The 19,529-nt window shown below is 32.7% G+C and overlaps 2 protein-coding genes across 5 annotated transcripts; both read left to right on the forward strand.

The window, feature by feature from the left end:
* Nucleotides 1-230: 230 nt before the first annotated feature.
* LOC123209197 (cysteine-rich receptor-like protein kinase 10) lies at nt 231-18,687 on the forward strand. 4 transcript variants are annotated; one of them, XM_044627056.1, is made up of 7 exons: nt 231-1,127; nt 1,610-1,711; nt 16,386-16,588; nt 17,160-17,370; nt 17,615-17,852; nt 17,976-18,126; nt 18,209-18,687. In XM_044627056.1, exons 1-7 carry the CDS (start codon nt 314-316, stop codon nt 18,515-18,517), a joined length of 2,028 nt encoding a protein of 675 aa, XP_044482991.1. In that variant the 5' UTR covers nt 231-313; the 3' UTR covers nt 18,518-18,687. The 4 variants fall into 4 exon arrangements, with proteins under 4 accessions (XP_044482991.1, XP_044482992.1, XP_044482989.1 ...); XM_044627057.1 differs by lacking the exons at nt 231-1,127; nt 1,610-1,711 and adding exons at nt 13,349-14,596; nt 15,073-15,174 and having other exon boundaries at nt 16,374-16,588; nt 18,189-18,329; XM_044627054.1 differs by lacking the exons at nt 231-1,127; nt 1,610-1,711 and adding exons at nt 13,351-14,596; nt 15,073-15,174 and having other exon boundaries at nt 16,374-16,588.
* LOC123209202 (cysteine-rich receptor-like protein kinase 10) lies at nt 3,528-4,795 on the forward strand. Its single transcript, XM_044627064.1, has 2 exons — nt 3,528-4,301; nt 4,384-4,795. The coding sequence occupies exons 1-2, from the start codon at nt 4,140-4,142 to the stop codon at nt 4,690-4,692; spliced, it is 471 nt and encodes a 156-aa protein (XP_044482999.1). The 5' UTR covers nt 3,528-4,139; the 3' UTR covers nt 4,693-4,795.
* Nucleotides 18,688-19,529: the final 842 nt, after the last annotated feature.

The raw sequence follows: 19,529 nt of genomic DNA on the forward strand, positions 1-19,529 counted from the left end.
ATCTTCTCTTCAACATCTCTCCTTCTCGAAAACGTTTGATTTATCCCCCTTCTCTCTCTCTCTCCTTTTCTTTCAGTTCTACACTCTTTTGTCTTTCAAATTTGATAAAAGCACGCTACCGACCACAGATCCACCCCTATGTCAATTGTTATAACTTAGTCAACGCTGTCAGAAATTTATATTGTCACAAATTCGTTGAATTGATCAGATATTTTTTTGCCTGTTTTGACTGGACTTTGCTGCATTGACTAACCATCTATGCAATGTTCCAATATCTCTTACCAAAATCTCTCCGGAACTCATTAATCCTCTCATGAATATGATACTTATACTTCTTTCTCTTCTAAGCTTTCTCACTTTCGTAGTAGAAGCTATTCCAGTTCCGACATATCTTTACCATGTATGCCCGAACACCACTTCCAACAAAGACAGCGCCTATCAAACAAATCTCAATCTTCTCTTGGCTGATCTTCCCAGGCAGGCTTATCTCAACGATAAATATTCCGTTGGTTTCTACAACGCTACCGCAGGCAATGACCCTGACAAGTTGTATGCCCTCTTTCTTTGCCGCGGCGATGTCAATGCGGACACCTGTCAAAGCTGTGTTAATGTTGCAACCACAAACTTAACAACACTTTGTCCTATTGGAGAACAAAGCATAATATGGTATGACGAGTGCCTTTTCCGCTATTCAAACCAGTCCTTCTTTTCTATCATAAGCCGAAGTCCCTCTTTTTGGATGTATTCAACCAACAACTTTACTGGCAGTACAGACATATTTGGTGAGAAAGTTAGTAGTTTGTTGACCGAGGCTACGGCTGAGGCTGTAAACACTTCTAAAATGTTTGCAACCAGAAAGGTTAATTTGGATTCTTTTCGTACACTGTATGGTCTAGTGCAGTGCACGCCGGACCTGTCAAAATTTGCTTGCAATAGCTGCCTTGAAGCAGCTTTTGCAAATTTAAGAACATCACAGGTAGGATCAAGAGTGCTGTTTCCAAGTTGTAGTGTCCGCTACGAATTATACCCATTCTATAATGAAAGAGAGCCACCAGCACCTCCACCACTTCTGTCTCCATCTCCGCCTCCAACACAACCTCCTCCTCCACCTCCAATTCCTTCCAAAGGTAACGTTCGAATACAGTTTACTGAATTACTTAAGTAATAATTAATACCATTTTGCCTTTTTTCTTAGAGTTCACACACTTACGGTAAAAAGACAGAATTAATCCAAAGAAAAGGTAAATTTCTAATTGTATATGTAATATAACTAAAACATAAAAATTCACAAAGTTTTCCCTTCAATCTTTATTTTATTTTATAATTGAAAAATAGTCAATATACGTATATTTTATTTAACCTTGTGAATTTTTATACATGTCATGAAGTGTCTCAAGCTTGTAATAATCATCATCAAGACAATTTAAAGTACTTAACGTTCAGGATTATTTAAAATCAATGGGTGGTTATGGTTATCAGAATTTAGAAATTCTGTCTCACATTTTAAGAATTTCATTTTCATTGTGATTCTAGGAATTTCACTGTGCACGATATTTTGATATGGGTTAAATAAATTTAAATTATAAATAAAAATATTTTTGTTTGGAAGGAAGAAAAACAATGTGGATTGCAATAGGCGCGACAGGATCGGCAATTATAGTACTACTGCTTGGCTCTTCCCTTCTGTGGAGAAGACACAAAAGAGATAAAGGTAATTTATTTATAACTTTGCATTAAGAGAAGATTAAGTTTCTTCATTCTCCACATCAGTTTGTCAACATATATGATGCCATCAGTTTGGAGGGTCACAACAATATTGAGGAAAATATGTATCAAATTGTGTTGGTTAATCAATTGCCTTGAAACTACTAAAGAAAAGAGGTAACACCAAACCTGCCTATAATATTAAATAAGAATTGAATAAATTATGTGTACTAACAAATTATATAAATTAAGTAATAATTTGTAACTGACTAATGTAATAGTTTATTTTTTCTTCATTTTAAAATCATTCATTTAAATATTATTATATTAATTTGTATAAATAAGTTTGTATATCTTATTTGGACATTTAATATCTCATAAGAATTTGTTTAAATAATAATATTAAATAAGAATAATAGCCACCCCCCCCCCCCCCCCCCCCCCCCTCTCTCTTTGTTCAGTTTCCCTCTCCGTTGCTATCTATTAATTTCCCTTTCTTGATTACATCTATAACTATCTCTGTAAACACACTGCCAAAGTGCCAGTAGCCTACAATAATAATAAAGTGTGACATATCACAAGATTTTGAAAATTTTTGGCAAAATAAGTGGATTGATAATCCTTGATATTTTATATAGTTTTTTAAAATTAAGTGTACCTTGTAGAAGAGAAATCAACCAATGATCATGAAGTTCAAGTACTTTGCTTGAAAGAGGACAGTGTTGGAGGTGATTATTCATATGATATAATACAAGGACAGGAATCTCAAGACTTCCCTCATTTTCCATTAGGCATCATACTAGAGGCCACACAGAATTTTTCTAATGATAATAAGCTTGGTGAAGGTGGGTTTGGCCCTGTGTACAAGGTGCGTATAATTTTGATTTCAATTTGGTGAATAGACTTTGATATTTTTTAAACATGTTATGTACTTTGAATGGCTGACTTGTGATCTCCATATCCACAAATGATTGGTGTTCACAATATAATGTTTTCTTTTTTTAGTGAACATAAATTTTTAAAAATAATTATTTATAAATTTAAAACATAGATGACTTCATTTTGGTCATAATCCATAATTGGTTAAAATTACATTATTTATTTATTTTTTTTTTTTTTGCTTTCGTGAGCGTGCCATAGGTATGCAAGGCTATTGAGCCAAGCCTTCCATGGTTGGAGCTTGATAGCTTTGTATACCCATAGGTAAGCTCGAACAATGATCGTTCGTTTCAAGCTCAACAAGTTGAGCTGAAATTGCCTACTAAGCTCAAATCCACTTTTTGGAAATCAGTTTTATATTTAAGGATCAATTTTCATCGTAGCAACCAATTTTATACTTTTCATAGTCATTATAACAAAGTTGCTAATTACTTCAGGGAATATTAGTGGATGGGAAGGAAGTCGCTGTGAAGAGGCTCTCAAGAACTTCTGGGCAAGGGCTAAAAGAGTTAAAAAACGAAGTAACTTTAATTTCCAAATTACAACACAAAAATCTTGTAAGACTTTTGGGATGTTGCTTAGAGGGGAATGAGTCGATGCTCATCTATGAGTATATGTCTAACAAAAGCCTTGACTTCCTCCTCTTTGGTTTGTTCTAAAACTTCATTATTTATTTATTTTTCTGATAATCCATAAATACCCTCACTTACTTTGCAAGCTCAATTTCCAAACTATAGCCCCCAACAAGTAATAAGGAAAGTGCATAATAAAAAGTTCTCCAACTATCCACAATCTATTTCAGCTATTTTTTTGAATGTAAATATTTTAATTTTTAGATATAAATATTTTATTTCAGGATATCTCACTATTTGGTAACCAATAATTAGGTAAATATTTTATTTTAGGACATCTCATTATTTAGGAAGGTGATAATTAGGAAATAATATTTTTTCTGTTTTTATTGATTTATATATTGTATAAATATTGTACTCTTTCAATTGGAAATACAAGTTGAAAATTTCATTTACTTTACAATTTTCTTTAACAAGCCCTTCCATTAGTGGAAAGTGATCAAATATGACTTTGTTAAGCATGCAAACATGTGCCAGTGAAATGGGTTTAAACTTGTATTTATTTTATGTTCAAATTCAACTAGGAGCTTAGAACTAGATTGGAAAAGACGTATAAACATTATTAATGGCAATGCACGAGGTCTATTGTATTTGCATGAGGATTCTCGACTCAAAGTAATTCATCGGGATCTCAAAACAAGTAATGTTTTATTAGATAATGAAATGAATCCTAGAATATCAAACTTTGGAATGGCCAGAATATTTGGTGGAAATCAAAATGAAGCTAACACCAAGAGAGTTGTTGGCACATAGTAAGTGCATTACAATTCTTTCCTATCGTACTTTCTACCATGATTTCTCAAATAAGAATATGAATACAAATAGATCTTTTTCCATTGGATTGAATCTTATTTTGTTTTTCCAATGTCTAACAGTGGATATTTGGCTCTTGAGTATGCTATGGAAGGATTATTTTCTGTCAAATCTAATGTTTTCAGTTTTGGAGTTCTTCTACTTGAGATTTTGAGTGGAAAAAGGAATAGCGGATTCTATCTTTCAAAACATGGCCAAAGCTTGCTTAATTATGTAAGTCCCAATTTTTAATCTTTACGTTGAATGTACAATGATCTTAGTTAATGGTTTAAAACAAGAATATATGATTTTTTAGGCTTGGAAGCTATGGTGCGAAGGACGTGCATTAGAGCTAATGGATCCCGTTTTGGAGCAATCATGTGTTCCAGGTGAATTATTGAAATATATGCATGTTGGATTGTTGTGCGTTCAAAAAGATCCAGCTGACAGACCTACCATGTCATCTTTAGTGGTCATGTTGGCAAGTAATACCATAATTCTTCCTAAGCCAACTGAACCTGCATTTTTTGTTGGAAGAGTTGTGAATTTAACTCATTCTTCATCTGATACTAAAATTTTCTCCACCAAGAATGAGGTAACCCTTTCAAGTGTTTCACCTCGATGACAATTGTTCTATGGATAATTGCATTTATGTAAATTTCCTCATTTATTGAAAGCTACAGAAGTATGTCATGGAAATTTTGGCAACTTACCACCTTACTCCTGTATTTATTTTAGTCACGGCTTGGAATAACAGTTATTTAATCAATTTGTTGAAAATGGATTTATTAGAAACTCTTAAGAAACTGAAATAAGCCCGGGAATGATACAGAAAAAAAAAAAAATGCTAGACTAATTTCCGAATAACCTCTCGATATTTTGATGAAGCAAAACGGATGTATTTTGGAAGGATTTCAAAAACACGCCGTTTTACGTTATCCTCTACGCCAACTTTATCTACAAAATTCTGTTAAACTTTAAAAACAACCCCACATTCTTCACATCCTCCCTCAAACAGAATGTGTAAGCATCCTCGTTAGAGAAGAATGTATAAGCATGAGCAATATACAACTTTTTTTTCCTCCGCAGCAACAAGACACTGGTAAAGAAAGATTATTAACAGTGATTAAAAAAAATAAAAAGCTCCCTGAAGCACAGTCTAAACAATTCTCCTTGAGAAAGCTCTTTCATCAAGCACAACTACCACAGTATTCCTTTCAAGAATTACGCAGATGAGACTACAGAACTCTTATCAGTTTCACACCATTCTATCACCTTAAGCTTGTCCCTTAAGTATTTGAATTTGACGGCAGGTAATGGCTTCATTAAGATATCTGCATTCTGATGTACAGTTGGCACATGGTTGACAGCCAGTAGATCCTTAGCAATTAGCTCCCTAATATAATGCACATCAACCTCCACATGCTTTTTTCTACTGTGAAAAACAGGATTGCAGGCCAAGGACCCTGCACTTTGATTGTCACATACTTAAGCCTGATTTAAGTACAAGCCTATTTCATTTCTATGAGCTTCAAACCCCAAAAAAGATCTCAACTCACAGAAATTTTTAAGATCAAACTTTGAATTCAGATCACTCACCAGCTCCTGTATAACTTCAAACCTTGGGCCTGTAAGCAAGATGTTATCTACATATATAAGAATGCAGATCATCTTTTCTTTATTTTTCAGAATGAACAAGCTGGAATCTGATATAGATTCCTCAAATCCTCTCTTTATCAATGACTTTTTAAGCCTCTCAAACTAAGCTCTTGGGGCTTGCATCAACTCATAAAGAGCCTTTTTGAGTTTGCACACAAAATTACACTTCTCATTATTTATGAACCCCTCTGATTAGGACATAAAAACTACTCCTTGCAACTCCCCATTGCTAGAGAAATTATAATTTTGATTGTTGCAGGTACAACAGGACTAAAAGTTTCCAGGAAATCAATCACAGGGTTTTGTTGAAACCCTTTTGCCACAAATCTGGCCTTTAGTTTGTTAACTGTCCAATCAGAAGTATATTTAGTTTTGAATACCCTCTTGTGACCAACAACATTCATTTCTTTGGTCAAAGGAACTAACTCCCAAGTTCATTCTTAATTGAAGCAATGTATTCCTCTACCATGGCTTTATACCATAATGGACTAGCTAAGGCATCGGTCACACTTTTTGGTTCTTCATGAGTGAAAGTTTGTGTGATACAGGCAAAGGTTTTTGGTGGTGGCAAATGCCCTGTTTTGGATCTTGTTTTCATAGGATGGCTAAAAGTGTTTAATGGTTTGAACTGATCCTCTGACTGCACGTTTCTTTCTGTATGAGACTGAACACAACAAGGTAACATTACTTCAAGCTTTACAGAGGGAAACAGGTCAGATGTGCTAGGTGGCAATTCGGGTAAATTTTGTAATGGCTCAATGTTCGTTTGTGGAACGGACTGTGTTTCAGTTTCAGAATTTGAGTTTAATGTGGTAGAGTGGTCAGGTATTTTGTTTGTTTGTGAAGAAGATTGTGTGACATTTTCAGAATTTATGTTTAATGTGGAAGAATGTTTAGGCATTGAGGAATTCAAGCCTTCTCGTTGCAATGTATAGAATTCAGAACCAGAGAGCTATTTTTCTGATTTGGAAGTCCTAAATTCTGACCTATTATCACTTGGAAGGTTGGATGTAACTGGTTTTCATTCAGAATTCTGACCCACCTCACCACCACCACACTCCCCATACCACCACACACCCCCACACCACCATACACCCCCCCACCCCACCCCACCCCCCGCCCGGGAAATCTGCTTGCAATACTTTTGAGTTTTCATTCAAATTGCCTTTCAACTGGCTTATGGAATTGAATGAACACTGCCCTAGTTTCTGACTTAGATTTTAGAGGATACAACCATGTAAACCTACAATAGTCATCAAGAAAGTGAACGTAAAATCTGTAGCCTTCTTTTGTTAGAACTGGTGTTGGATCCCACAAGTCACTCTGGATCAATTCTTAAGGACTTTTTGCTTTAGAACTAGAGGCTGGAAAATGAAATTGATGACTTTTGCCTAGTTGGCAAGCACTACATTCATGCAATTTATTCAAGTCATTTAATGAAACAGAAAATTGCTTTGTAACTTCTCCAGGAACTTTATTGCAAGGATGACCAAGACTTCTATGTAAAGTAGCAACATCTACTCTATTAGCAAGCAAAACAGAATTTTCCAGTAATATATTTTCTTCAACATAACAATCCTTATTTCTAGACTCACTATTAGTCATAACAGTGCAGTTTACAACATTTTTTATTTTGTTGCTGGACAGTACAGATTGTGAAGCAGTACACTTGGAAGAAATCTTGCAAAATTCACCATCAGCAGAATCAGCAAAGGTAAGCTCTTTATTTTCGGTAAGGTATGAAAAAGAACAAGGAGCAATGGAGTGTAACTGATATAGACCATCTTTAAGGACTCCATGCAGAAGAACAGCTCCTGACTCCTTATCCTTAACAAGACAACAATCAGCAGAAAATTCAACAATAACATTATTGTCTTGTGTGAACTTTGATATGCTAAGCAAGTTCTTTTGGTTCTTTTGGGCGCTCACTGAACATTTTTTCAACTGTAAACATCTACTGGTTAAAGAAGAAGGAATTGATGAACTACCTGTATGTGAGATAGGCAAGCATTCCCCACTTCCAACTTGCAGCTTTTGTTTCCCTGTATATTCGTTTGTACAGACAGCTGCTGCAAGTCAGAGGTTACATGGTCATTAGCTCCTGAATCCATATACCAATTTGGATTGTTGACTGGTGAAGGGTTGGCTATATATGCTCTATTTTGTTGAGGAATTGGGGTGTTTATTTCTTTGTTTGGGTGGTGGGTGTTTAAGGTTTGAGTAGAGTGTTTATTGGCAGAAGATTTTTGTGTAGCGAGAAATGCCTCAGCAGGTTCATTATGGTCTATTTCAGGAGAGGAACTTTTCTGTTGATAAGCAAACCTTCTGTTTTTAGGAGAGGAATTTGTCTGTTGATAACCAAACCTTCTGTTTTCACCTCCAACTCCGTGGGCTGAAATTCCAGTGTAGGTAATATCAAATCTATGATAGCAGTGGAGAGCAGCACATCTCGCAACCCAAATTGTAAACCACTTTTTCAAAATTTATCAAACCAAATCATACTGTTTTATAAACCAAACCTATTAAAACTATAATTTTTTAATAATTTGATCTAATTTTACAATTTGAATTAAATTTTGCACACCCTTAAGAAAACATTTAATTTAAGTAATATTTTATTATTAAAATAAAAAAAATTACCTTAAAAATAAATTACTTAAAATGAAGTTTTTCACGAGTCACGTGCCACATCTTTCAATGATAGGGTTGTTTCGTGTCATTATTTTATGTTCTAAATATCAAAGAGAATCCTTAATTTTATTACCTCTTTAAATGATAACCAATCATCTCTACTAATTTTAATCTCCATATTACCCTTAAGCTTCTCTCAACAAAATAAAATTTGAAGAGGACAAAATAGCCAATCCCCATTGCGCGAAGGGAAAGTCAATTCATTTTCAATTGTTAATAGCTTCATATAGTGTTATATTCTAATCTAATTAACTTAAATTCAAAAATTGATTTTATTTAATTAGATTATATTTAAATTTATTTAATTTAAATTTAAATTGAAAAATTTAATTCATTTTGAAACTAAATCAAACTCTAATTTAAGAGAATTTAATTTAAATTGACTCAACAATTAATAAAATATTCGATTCAGTTTAAATTTGATTTATAAATCGATTCAAATTATAATTATTTATTAATATCATTTTGCATTATTTAAAAATTTTAACTATGAATCTAAATGATATATCTAAGTTGTTGATTTGAATTATAAATTCAAACTATATTTAAACCGAATTTGAAATAAATCTTTTTCATTCAAATTATATTTATTATTAGTTTGACAAACTCAAATAAATTCGAGTTAAAAAATATTTAAACTCAGCATAATTCATATCCATCCTAACTTCATATCAATGATTTTTTTTTTTTACCACTAAACTTTAATATGTTAAATTAAATAATAAATTATCAATAAAATTTAAAAAAAGATAATTTTTGATATAAATAAAAAAGGGTATTCTGATCTCCATGAGAAGGGACACCGCCCATTACCCAATACCCATCACCAGTCACCTGTCACCACCAATCAATTATATTTTATTCAACATCACAACAATTGTACAATCCACTTCTCTTGTTTATCCTTGGCATAAACTTCTACACCAATATACACAGTAAATTATTTGTTTCCGTTCTTTAGTGGCAGTGTAGACAAACTTACAGTGTGAACCGATATAGTCAAGTCAGTGACGTGACTGGCAGTGGCCTAACTCTAGACAATTCATAGTGCTTTCATTTTCAATGAATTTTCACATCAATGAGCTCTTCTGGCTAGGATTATCGGCCAACAAAGAATTGCTAGCAGCCCCCCTCTATGTTGTTTTCAAAATGACTAACAATAGTTATGAATATTTTTTTATATGTTATACATATCATACAATGTGATGTAACATATGTGAAAATGATACATATTTTAAAATGTATTAAATTAATATAATATAGTAGACATATCGTATGATATAATACGTATTATAGAATATGATATATATTACCAATATAAATTGATATATTTTTATAAAGAAATATTAATGTGATAGGAATACATATAAAAAATTTAAATTTTTAAGAGGTGTTTGTGATACTTTTTATGATGATAATATGATAATTTGAATTTTTTTATTTTATTTAAAAAAAACATAATCTAAATACAATATGATATATGATACTAAAAATTAAATTTTTGATATACGATATGAAATGTGTTTTCATTTCATCCCTTGGCCGAGCATATTTTGCTCTCATTAAATCGTTTAAGATTATGATTCTTAAGGATCTTCACGTAAATAAAACATGGACTACTGTAAACATTTAAAAGCACACCATATTTATATTGATTTTATATATATAAAATTTTTGACAAATAATTTCTTCTTAATATATTGTTGAATTTAGAGTTGTTTTATTGTGTTCCAATGTATGATCATGGCGGCTGTTGAGCATTGGTTTCTGTTGATACATGTATAAACTTACCGATAATTTTAATAAAAACTAAAGTATATTTTCTAAAGAGGTTAGAAAGGTTATTAAGACACTAAAGATCTCGATAATTTCTTATGTTGATTGGTTTCATGTTTAAATGAATATTGTTTAACCTCCAATTGATATGAAGATTTTCGTGCAACATTTAGATTAATCCTTCAAGTATTTGTATTCCCTGAGATTTTAATCATTTTCTCATGATCTCCAATATATTTCGTTTTATTTTTAGGCCAAAGGTCTTATTCCCACCCAAAGTTTAGTGTTGTCCCAAATTTTATCCATTAACTTTAAAAGTTTCAAATATCCACCTATGAGTAGTTAAAATTAACAGAACCAGTTAAGTTCCAGAGATAAAATAATCATTTATTTAGTAATATATTAAAAATAATAAAACATTACCCATTCCCTCTTTAGGTTTAAAAAATTAACAATTTTTTTCATAATTAAATTTTGAAAAGTTACATCTCTCCCTATGGTTCCAATCTTGTCCTTTCTTCTCTGGTGACTAGATTCCGATTAAGTTTGTCATCATCCCTTCTTCTCCCTCTGCTAGCAACAATGAAGAAATATTGGTGAACTACGTGAAGCCGATGAAGTGAAGAAGTCGATGTGTGTCTTCATCTCTGTAGGCGGACCAAGACAATTCACCTTTGTCCACCCTAGATCGACGTCAAAAGATGCGGACAAACCCTTTGTTGATGTCTTCTAATGCCCATCTAAGGTATAGAGATGAAAAGTCTCTTTGTTAGACGATCTTCATCCGATGAGAAAATGTGATGTTGCCTAAAGAATGCGACAGAGATATCAAGAGAGAAAATGTTGATGGTTGGGAAACCAATGTTTGTTGGAGAGGGGGAGTTCGAAACCCTAGGGGAAAATTTGTTCATTTTTCAAACCTTGGGTGGGGTGGGGGCAAATTGTTAGTTTTTAAACCTAAGGGTAAATGGATAAAATTTTATTTTTAACTATTTTTGTTAAATAACAATTTTATCCCTAATGATAATTGTAAAAATTAACAGATTAATGGGTGTTTGAGATTTTTAAAGTTAATGAGTGAGAATTTGAGGAAACACTAAACTTTGGGGGGAATAAGTCCTTTGACCTTATTTTTATCACTCTTTATCCATTCCTCTTCTTATTGAACTAAAATATAATTCACCATTTCAATCAATCTTATAATGAAAAATATTCATAACTAAATTTATTATAAAATTTTCTAACAAAATGTACAAATATAATCATAAAAAAAAAATCATTTTGTTGTTTCGATGACTAAAATAATAAATTTATTGGTTTTTGACTATTAAGGATTGTATAGTCTTAGGATTTGGGGTTTTAAAGGGGTTTTGGACGATGCTTTTAGGGGTTTATGGAAAATATCCATCACAACTATTCTAAAGTTCTATTAGCTATCATATCTATGAGTATAGTGTCAAAATTTAATACAAAATTTGGAATATCTCAATGAAACCCCACATTGTAAAATATTAATTTACCCATATACTTTTTATCCATTACAGATTTTTTGAAGTTTTTCTATATTTCATAACTAATAGTATTTCAACTATAAGCCATTCAAAATTTGACAATTATTCTTTAAACCCCCTATAGGATAAACTATCAATTTACCCTATGTAGTTCAATATCATAATGCCACATGGTAAAATATCTTTGTACCCCTTATATTGTCAAATATTAATAACCCCATTGTAAAATATCACGGCCCCTATGTATGGTTAAATATCTAATAATACCCAATATTATAAAATAGCAATTCACCCCCTATAATTATAATATCAAATGGCCTCTACAAGTTTCTACCATGTTTATTGCATAATGATTGCATAATCAACAAATAAGTCAAGGCACTCTAGGCACACCCAACCTATCATTTACACCCTTAAACAGTGGTAGGCTATTTCTGGCAAATATCTATTTGCTCTCTTAGGTGTTCACCTTACCAGTTTAGCGTAGCACAATGCTAATCCACTACAATATCGTTGTTAGCACAAACAACAAAAATTACAGATTTTGCCCATTTCAATTAACATATAAGTCAAATAATCTACCATAAACATTATTTTAATCTAGCTTCTTCATTTTCTGCGATAAAAAGTATTTCTCCTCACATAAAAACAATTTTCAAACCAAAAAACATGATTATCAAACTGAAAAATATAGTATCTAATAGAATCTAAAACAAACCCATAAAATAAAAGAAAATGATACAGTTACTGATCTATGAAACCATTTTTGAGATGATTATAACTAAACAAATGAACAAAATCGAAGAATCAAAGTCAAAATTGTTGAAATTGAGAGAAAAGTTTTTAGGTAGGATGATTAGGTAAGTAAAGAGGAAAAAAGTGGGCTTACCGTCATTATATATATATTTGGGGTACTTTCAGTAGTTTCCCCTTTTGTTTTTGTAAAATTGTACAAAAGTGGGGTTTAAAATTGCCAGTGAATGGTTCAACATTACATTTAATCATTTCATTTTCATTGAATTTTGTCGTGGATGAGAAATGTAGCGTTTGATTTCAAAATAAAAAGAATACATGAGGCTGGCATTGGACCACCTCTTGAGATTCCATAGAGCTTTCATTTTCAATGAAATTTCTCATAAATGGGCATTGTTGGCAGCCCCTTGTTTTATTCATCCCTTGGCCGAGCATTTTTTGTTCTCATTATATCGTTTAAGATTATGATTCCAAAGGCTCTTCTCATAAATAAAGCATGTACTGCTGTCAATAATAAAAGAAGAAGAAGCTTAGAAAAAAATAATAATAATTAAAAAAGACAATATTTATATGACTGATTAAAAAAAAAGATAAAAATATGGTTTTTTCACAAATAATTTCTTGTCAATAATTGAATTTATTAGAGTTGTTTATCTAATAAATTTCAAGTGGGCTGGTCAGGTTGGATATAAATCGAATAAAATGGACATAAAATGAAAATGAATTGATCTATATAAATAATAATTTTTATAGCTCACACCGGTCTTACGGATACATAAACCCTTTATAATTAATTTTTAGTTAATTAAGTTTTTATTTTTATTATTAAATAAAAGAAATAAAGTTGGTGAGTGACAGTACTCCAATTTCTTTGGCATGTGCCATTAATTATTGCAGAAGAAAGGATGCCTCTCCAGAGTCTCCTTCAACATCTCTCCTTCTTGAAAACGTTTAATTTATCCCCCTTCTCTCTTTTCTTTTAGTTCTACGCTCTTTCGTCTTTCAAATTTGATAAAACCACGCCGCCGATGGCAGATCCACCCCTATGTCAATTGTTATAACTTAGTCAACGCCGTCAGAAATTTATCTGGTTTGTCACAAATTAGGTGAATTGATGGGATTTTTTTTTTCCACAAGACGCAAGAACACCAAATTTGACTGGACTTTGCTACATTGACTGACCATCTATGCAATGCTCTAAATAATTATGAACTGGGCGATTTACTGTTGAAAATATCCCTTACCAAAATCTCCCTCCGAACTATCTTATGGTATTTTATATTAGAGATCAGCGGAAGGCCTGGAATGAAAAACTCATTAATTCTCCCATGAATATGATACTTATATTTCTTTCTCTTCTAAGCTCGCTGAGTTTCGTAGTAGAAGCTAATTCACTTCCGACATATCTTTACCATGACTGCCTGAACACCACTTTCAACAACGGCAGCGCCTATCAAACAAACCTCGAACTTTTCTTGGCTGATCTTGCCAGGCAGGCCTATCTCGACGATAAATATTCCATCGGTTTCTACAACGCTACCAAAGGCAATGACCCTGACAAGTTGTATGCCCTCTTTCTTTGCCGCGGCGATGTCAATAAGGAAATCTGTCAATTCTGTGTTAATGTCGCAACCAAAAACTTAACTACTGATCTTTGTCCTTCTGGAGAACAAAGTATAATATGGTACGATGAGTGCCTTTTCCGCTATTCAAACCAGTCTTTCTTTTCTATCATGAGCCTGGATCCCGGTATTATACTGTATAATACGCAAAATATTACAGGCAGTATGTTTGGTGAGAAACTTGTCAGGTTGTTGATGGAGGCTAAGGCTGAGGCTGTAAACAATTCTAAAATGTTTGCAACCAGAAAGGTTAATTTGGATGATTTTCATACACTGTATGGTCTAGTGCAGTGCACGCCGGATCTGTCAAAATTTGCCTGCAATAGCTGCCTTGAAACAGCTTTTGCAAATTTAAGAACATCACAAGTAGGATCAAGAGTGCTGTTTCCAAGCTGTAGTGTCCGCTACGAACTATACTCGTTCTATAATGAAGGAGAGCCACCAGCACCTCTACCACTTCTGTCTCCACCTCCGCCTCCAACACAACCTCCACCTCCACCTCCAATTTCTTCCAAAGGTAACGTTCGAATACAGTTTACTGAATTACTTAAGTAATAATTAATACCATTTTGCCTTTTTTCTTAGAGCTCACACATTTACTGTTAAAAGACAGAATTAATCCAAAGAAAAAGTAAATTTCTAATTGTACATATAATATAACTAAAACATAAAAATTCACAAATTTTCCCTTAAATCTTTATTTTATTTTATCATTGAAAAATAGTCAATATACGTATATTTTATTTAACCTTGTGAATTTTTATACATAAGGTGTCTCAAGCTTGTAATAATCATCATCAAGACAATTTAAAGTACTTGACGTTCAGGATTATTTAAAATCAATGGGTGGTTGTGGTTATCAGAATTTAGAAATTCTGTCTCACATTTTAAGAATTTCATTTTCATTCGGATTTTAGGAATTTCACTGTGCATGATACTTTGATATGGGTTAAATAAATTTAAATTATAAATAAAAATATTTTTGTTTGGAAGGAAGAAAAAAAACATGGATTGCGGTAGGCGCGACAGGATCGGCGATTATAGTACTACTACTTGGCTCTTCCCTTCTGTGGAGAAGACACAAAAGAGATAAAGGTACTTGATTTATGGCTTTACATTAATGAAGTATTAACTTCATTTTATTTAACCTAGGGGAAAAAAGAAAAACATAGTAGATGTTTCTACTGATGATATTACAAAAAATCAGTGAATTTATATACAAAAGCAGCTCAATAAGTGGTGATAAATATAGTTAAATGTTCAAATAGTTTTATATGTACCGCCAATCTAACCTAAACTTTTGAATATCTAGTTATATATAAATTGTTGGGTAAGGGGTAGGTGTTAGTATGTAAATGTAAGGAAAAGTCTCACCCCTTGAACTAGTTTTTGGGTGAGAGAGGTCCAGTAACACCAAATAGTTGTATCAGAAAATGATTGTAGCAACTTCACCCAAGAGTTTATATGTGCACAAGGTACCTTCAAAGCTAAATGCTTAAGCTGATAATTAGAGGAATCACTTAATGCCTCATGTATTTCAAAGACCAACTAGGTCACATTTCTTACATTCCTTGTCCTATGTGAGAGTCACATGTAAGTCTTACTTTGTAAATTTGCATATTGCCCACTCCACTCTTGGTGTGATTCAAAACCTTGTCCCTCTGATACCACATATGTACAATGTATTATTAGAGCTAAAAGTTTAAGCTAATAGATAGAGGAATCCTTTAATATCTTATGTGTTCTTAGGACCAATGAGGTAATGTCTCTCACATTAGTTGTCCCATATGAAGGCCAAATGTGGGTTTTACTTCACTAATTTGTACACTGCCCATTATTCATCATCACTATAGACTTTGAAATTATTAATCACATCATGATTGTTACATTTGGTGTTAAAATGATAATGTCTTCAAAGATTTTAATATTGATCAATACTAGCCTTGGACCCTAAGGCATAAACAATAATATGATATAACATAATATTCTAGCACTTATCGTCATAATTTTTATTTAAAGATTTGATTATTCAAAGGAAGAAATTTTGATTGCAAAGCAAATTTCTATATTTTTTTTCACTCTAACCCTCCCCTTGTCTTCTCAATTTAGTTTCCCTATCCTTTCTTATCCATTGATTTCTCTTTCTCAACCACATCTATGGCTATCTATGTAAACATGCTGTCAAAGTGCCAGTATCTAGCCTACAATAATAATGTCACAAGATCTTAAAAAATTTTGGTAAAATAAGAGGATTGATTAGTCTTCCCTATTTTATCTAATTTAGCAAAATTAAGTGTGCCTTGTAGAGGAGAAATCAACCAATGATCATGAAGTTCAACTACTTCACTTAGGAGAGGGCAGCATTGGAGGTGATTATTCATATGATATATTACAAGGACATGAATCTCAAGAGTTTCCCCATTTTCCATTAGGCATCATACTAGAGGCCACACAAAATTTTTCTGATGAAAATAAGCTTGGTGAAGGTGGGTTTGGCCCTGTGTACAAGGTACGTGTATTTGATTTTTATTTGTTTAAGAGGCTTTGATTTATTTAGACATATAATGTACTTGAAGCAAGCCAAACTCTGTCTTGGGCTTGCTTGAGCTCAACTTAGCATAAGAGAGTCTTGTTTGAGATGGGGGCTTATGCTAGAGCTCTGGTCAGTATTATAGACTCAATGTTCTTTTGACTTCAAAATAATATTGTATATGTTTTGAACTTATAAATGATTGTTTTGATTTGCAACACCAATTCAACTTCTCTTGAATGTTTTCTTTTATTAAAGAACATAAATTTAAAAAAATAATTATTTTGAATTTCAAAACATGTATAATGTTGTTTTGGTTGGCTAAAAAGAAATTGTTTTCCTAGGTTCATTAGTTGCTCATGAACCTAACAAGTTGAGTCTCCTTGGCTCGAGCTCAAGACCAATAACTTTGCATACCCCTTCTGGTCTCAACCCACCCCTAAATGTTATATTGTGTAAAACCATTTTATATTAAAGGATCCATTTTCATTGTAACATAAAATTTCTTACTTTTTCTTAGTTGTTATAACATAGTTATTAATTATTTCAGGGAATATTAGTGGATGGTAAGGAAGTTGCAGTGAAGAGGCTTTCAAGAACTTCTGGGCAAGGGCTAAAAGAGTTAAAAAATGAAGTTACTTTAATTTCTAAATTACAACACAAAAATCTTGTGAGACTCTTGGGATGTTGCTTAGAGGGGAATGAGTCAATGCTTATCTATGAATACATGCCGAACAAAAGCCTTGACTTCCTCCTTTTTGGTTTGTTCTAAAACTTAATTTATTTGTTTATTTTTTTTATAATCCATAAATGCCCTCACCTACTTCGCAAGCTCAATTTCAAAACTATAGCCCTTAATAGGCCATTTTCATAAGTGAAAGTAGTTAATTATGACTTCATTAAGTATGCAAATAGTAGTGAAGAGGTTTAAATTAACTTGCTAATGTTGGTTGTAACTGATTAATGGAAAGCCATGTTTGAAACTTGTATTTATTTTATGTTCAGATTCAACTAAGAGCTTAAAACTAAACTGGAAAAGACGTATAAGCATCATTAATGGCATTGCACGAGGTCTTTTGTATTTGCATGAAGATTCTCGACTCAAAGTAATTCATCGCGATCTCAAAACTAGTAATGTTTTATTGGATAATGAGATGAATCCTAGAATATCAGACTTCGGAATGGCCAGAATATTTGGTGGAAATCAAAACGAAGCTAACACGAAGAGAGTTGTTGGCACATAGTAAGTGCATTACAATTCTTCCCTATCTTACTTTCTACCATGATTTCTCATATAAGAACATGAATACAAGGAAATCATTTTCCATTGGATTGAATCTTATGTTGTTTTTCCAATGTGTAACAGTGGATACATGGCTCCAGAATATGCCATGGAAGGATTATTTTCAGTTAAATCTGATGTTTTCAGTTTTGGAGTTCTTTTGCTTGAGATTCTGAGTGGGAAAAAGAACAGTGGATTCTATCTTTCAGAACATGGCCAAAGCTTGCTTAATTATGTAAGTCCAAATCCTTAATCTTCACAATGAACATACAATGATCTTTGTTAATGGTTTACCAGATGAATATGTGATATTTTAGGCTTGGAAGTTATGGTGCGAAGGACGTGCATTAGAGCTAATGGATCCCGTTTTGGTGCATTCATGTGTGCCAGCTGAATTATTGAAATACATGCATGTTGGATTGTTGTGCGTTCAGGAAGATCCGGCAGACAGGCCTACCATGTCATCTTTAGTGGTCATGTTGGCAAGTGATACAATAGTGCTTCCTAAACCAACTGAACCTGCATTTTCTGTTGGCAGAGTTGTCAATTTAGCTCAATCTTCATCAGATGGAAAAGTTGCCTCCTCCAATAACGAGGTAACCCTTTCAAGTGTTTCACCTCGATGACAATTGTTCTATGGTTAACTGCATTTATGTAAATTTCCTTATTTATTGAAAGCTACAAAAGTATGTTACGTAAATTTTGTTATTTTACTGCCTTATTCCTTTGATTATTTTAGTCACAATATGGAATAACGTTTAATCATTTTGTTGAAAAATGAACGTATTAGAAAGAATAATGTTATGTGTACATATTTTTAAATATAGAAATAAATACACGTCTAAATGATATGTTATTATATGACTGAATATATAAGAACACATTATATATAAATTGACATTTTTTGTTCTTGTTATATTGGTTAAGACTATGATTCCTAAGGCTCTTCAAATAAATAATGGATATACTACTGTCAATAATAAAAGAAGAAGAAGCTTAGAAAAAAATTAATGAAGACAAGAAAACTTATAAAAAAAAAGATAAAAAAATGTTTTTTTCACAAATAATTTCTTGTCAATAACTGAATTTAGAGTTGTTTTATCGAACGCTCTTTCAAACGGGTTGGTTGGGTTGGATATAAATCAGATAAAATAGATACAAATTGAAAATGAATCAATCTAAATAAATAATAATTTTTAAAATTCATACGCTGTGTTAACGTTGCAACCACAAACTTAACAGACCATTGTCCTATTGGAGAACGAAGCATAATATGGTATGACGAGTGCCTTTTCCACTATTGAAACCAGTCCTTCTTTTCTAGAATCGATAACTTTACTGGCAGTACAGACATATCTGGTGAGAAAGTCAGTAGTTTGCTGACCGAGGCTGTAAACACTTCTAAAATGTTTGCAACCAGAGAGTTAATTTGGATTCTCTTACGCTGTATGGTCTAGTGCAGTGTACGCCAGACCTATCAAAACTTGATTGCAGTACATGTCTTGAGGAAGCTATTTCAATGTTGAGGATGTTTTTTCCATCTATAGGAGGAAGAGTGACATTTCCGAGTTGTTTTATCCGCTACAAACTGGCCCGGTTCTTTGATGAAACAGTGCCACCGCCACCTCCACCACCACT

Source organism: Mangifera indica, chromosome 2 (genome assembly GCF_011075055.1).
Source record: "Mangifera indica cultivar Alphonso chromosome 2, CATAS_Mindica_2.1, whole genome shotgun sequence".
Lineage (NCBI taxonomy): Eukaryota > Viridiplantae > Streptophyta > Magnoliopsida > Sapindales > Anacardiaceae > Mangifera > Mangifera indica.

What these genes read in the sequence shown, in the direction of transcription:
- LOC123209197 (XM_044627054.1), top strand. Translation starts at nt 13,726, where the DNA reads ATGGTATTTTATATTAGAGATCAGCGGAAGGCCTGGAATGAAAAACTC. An exon ending in CCTTGACTTCCTCCTTTTTG is followed by an intron (nt 17,371 to 17,614) that starts GTTTGTTCTAAA and finishes TTTTATGTTCAG; the next exon opens with ATTCAACTAAGAGCTTAAAA. An exon ending in GCCAAAGCTTGCTTAATTAT is followed by an intron (nt 18,127 to 18,208) that starts GTAAGTCCAAAT and finishes GTGATATTTTAG; the next exon opens with GCTTGGAAGTTATGGTGCGA.
- LOC123209202 (XM_044627064.1), top strand. Translation starts at nt 4,140, where the DNA reads ATGTCTAACAGTGGATATTTGGCTCTTGAGTATGCTATGGAAGGATTA. An exon ending in GCCAAAGCTTGCTTAATTAT is followed by an intron (nt 4,302 to 4,383) that starts GTAAGTCCCAAT and finishes ATGATTTTTTAG; the next exon opens with GCTTGGAAGCTATGGTGCGA.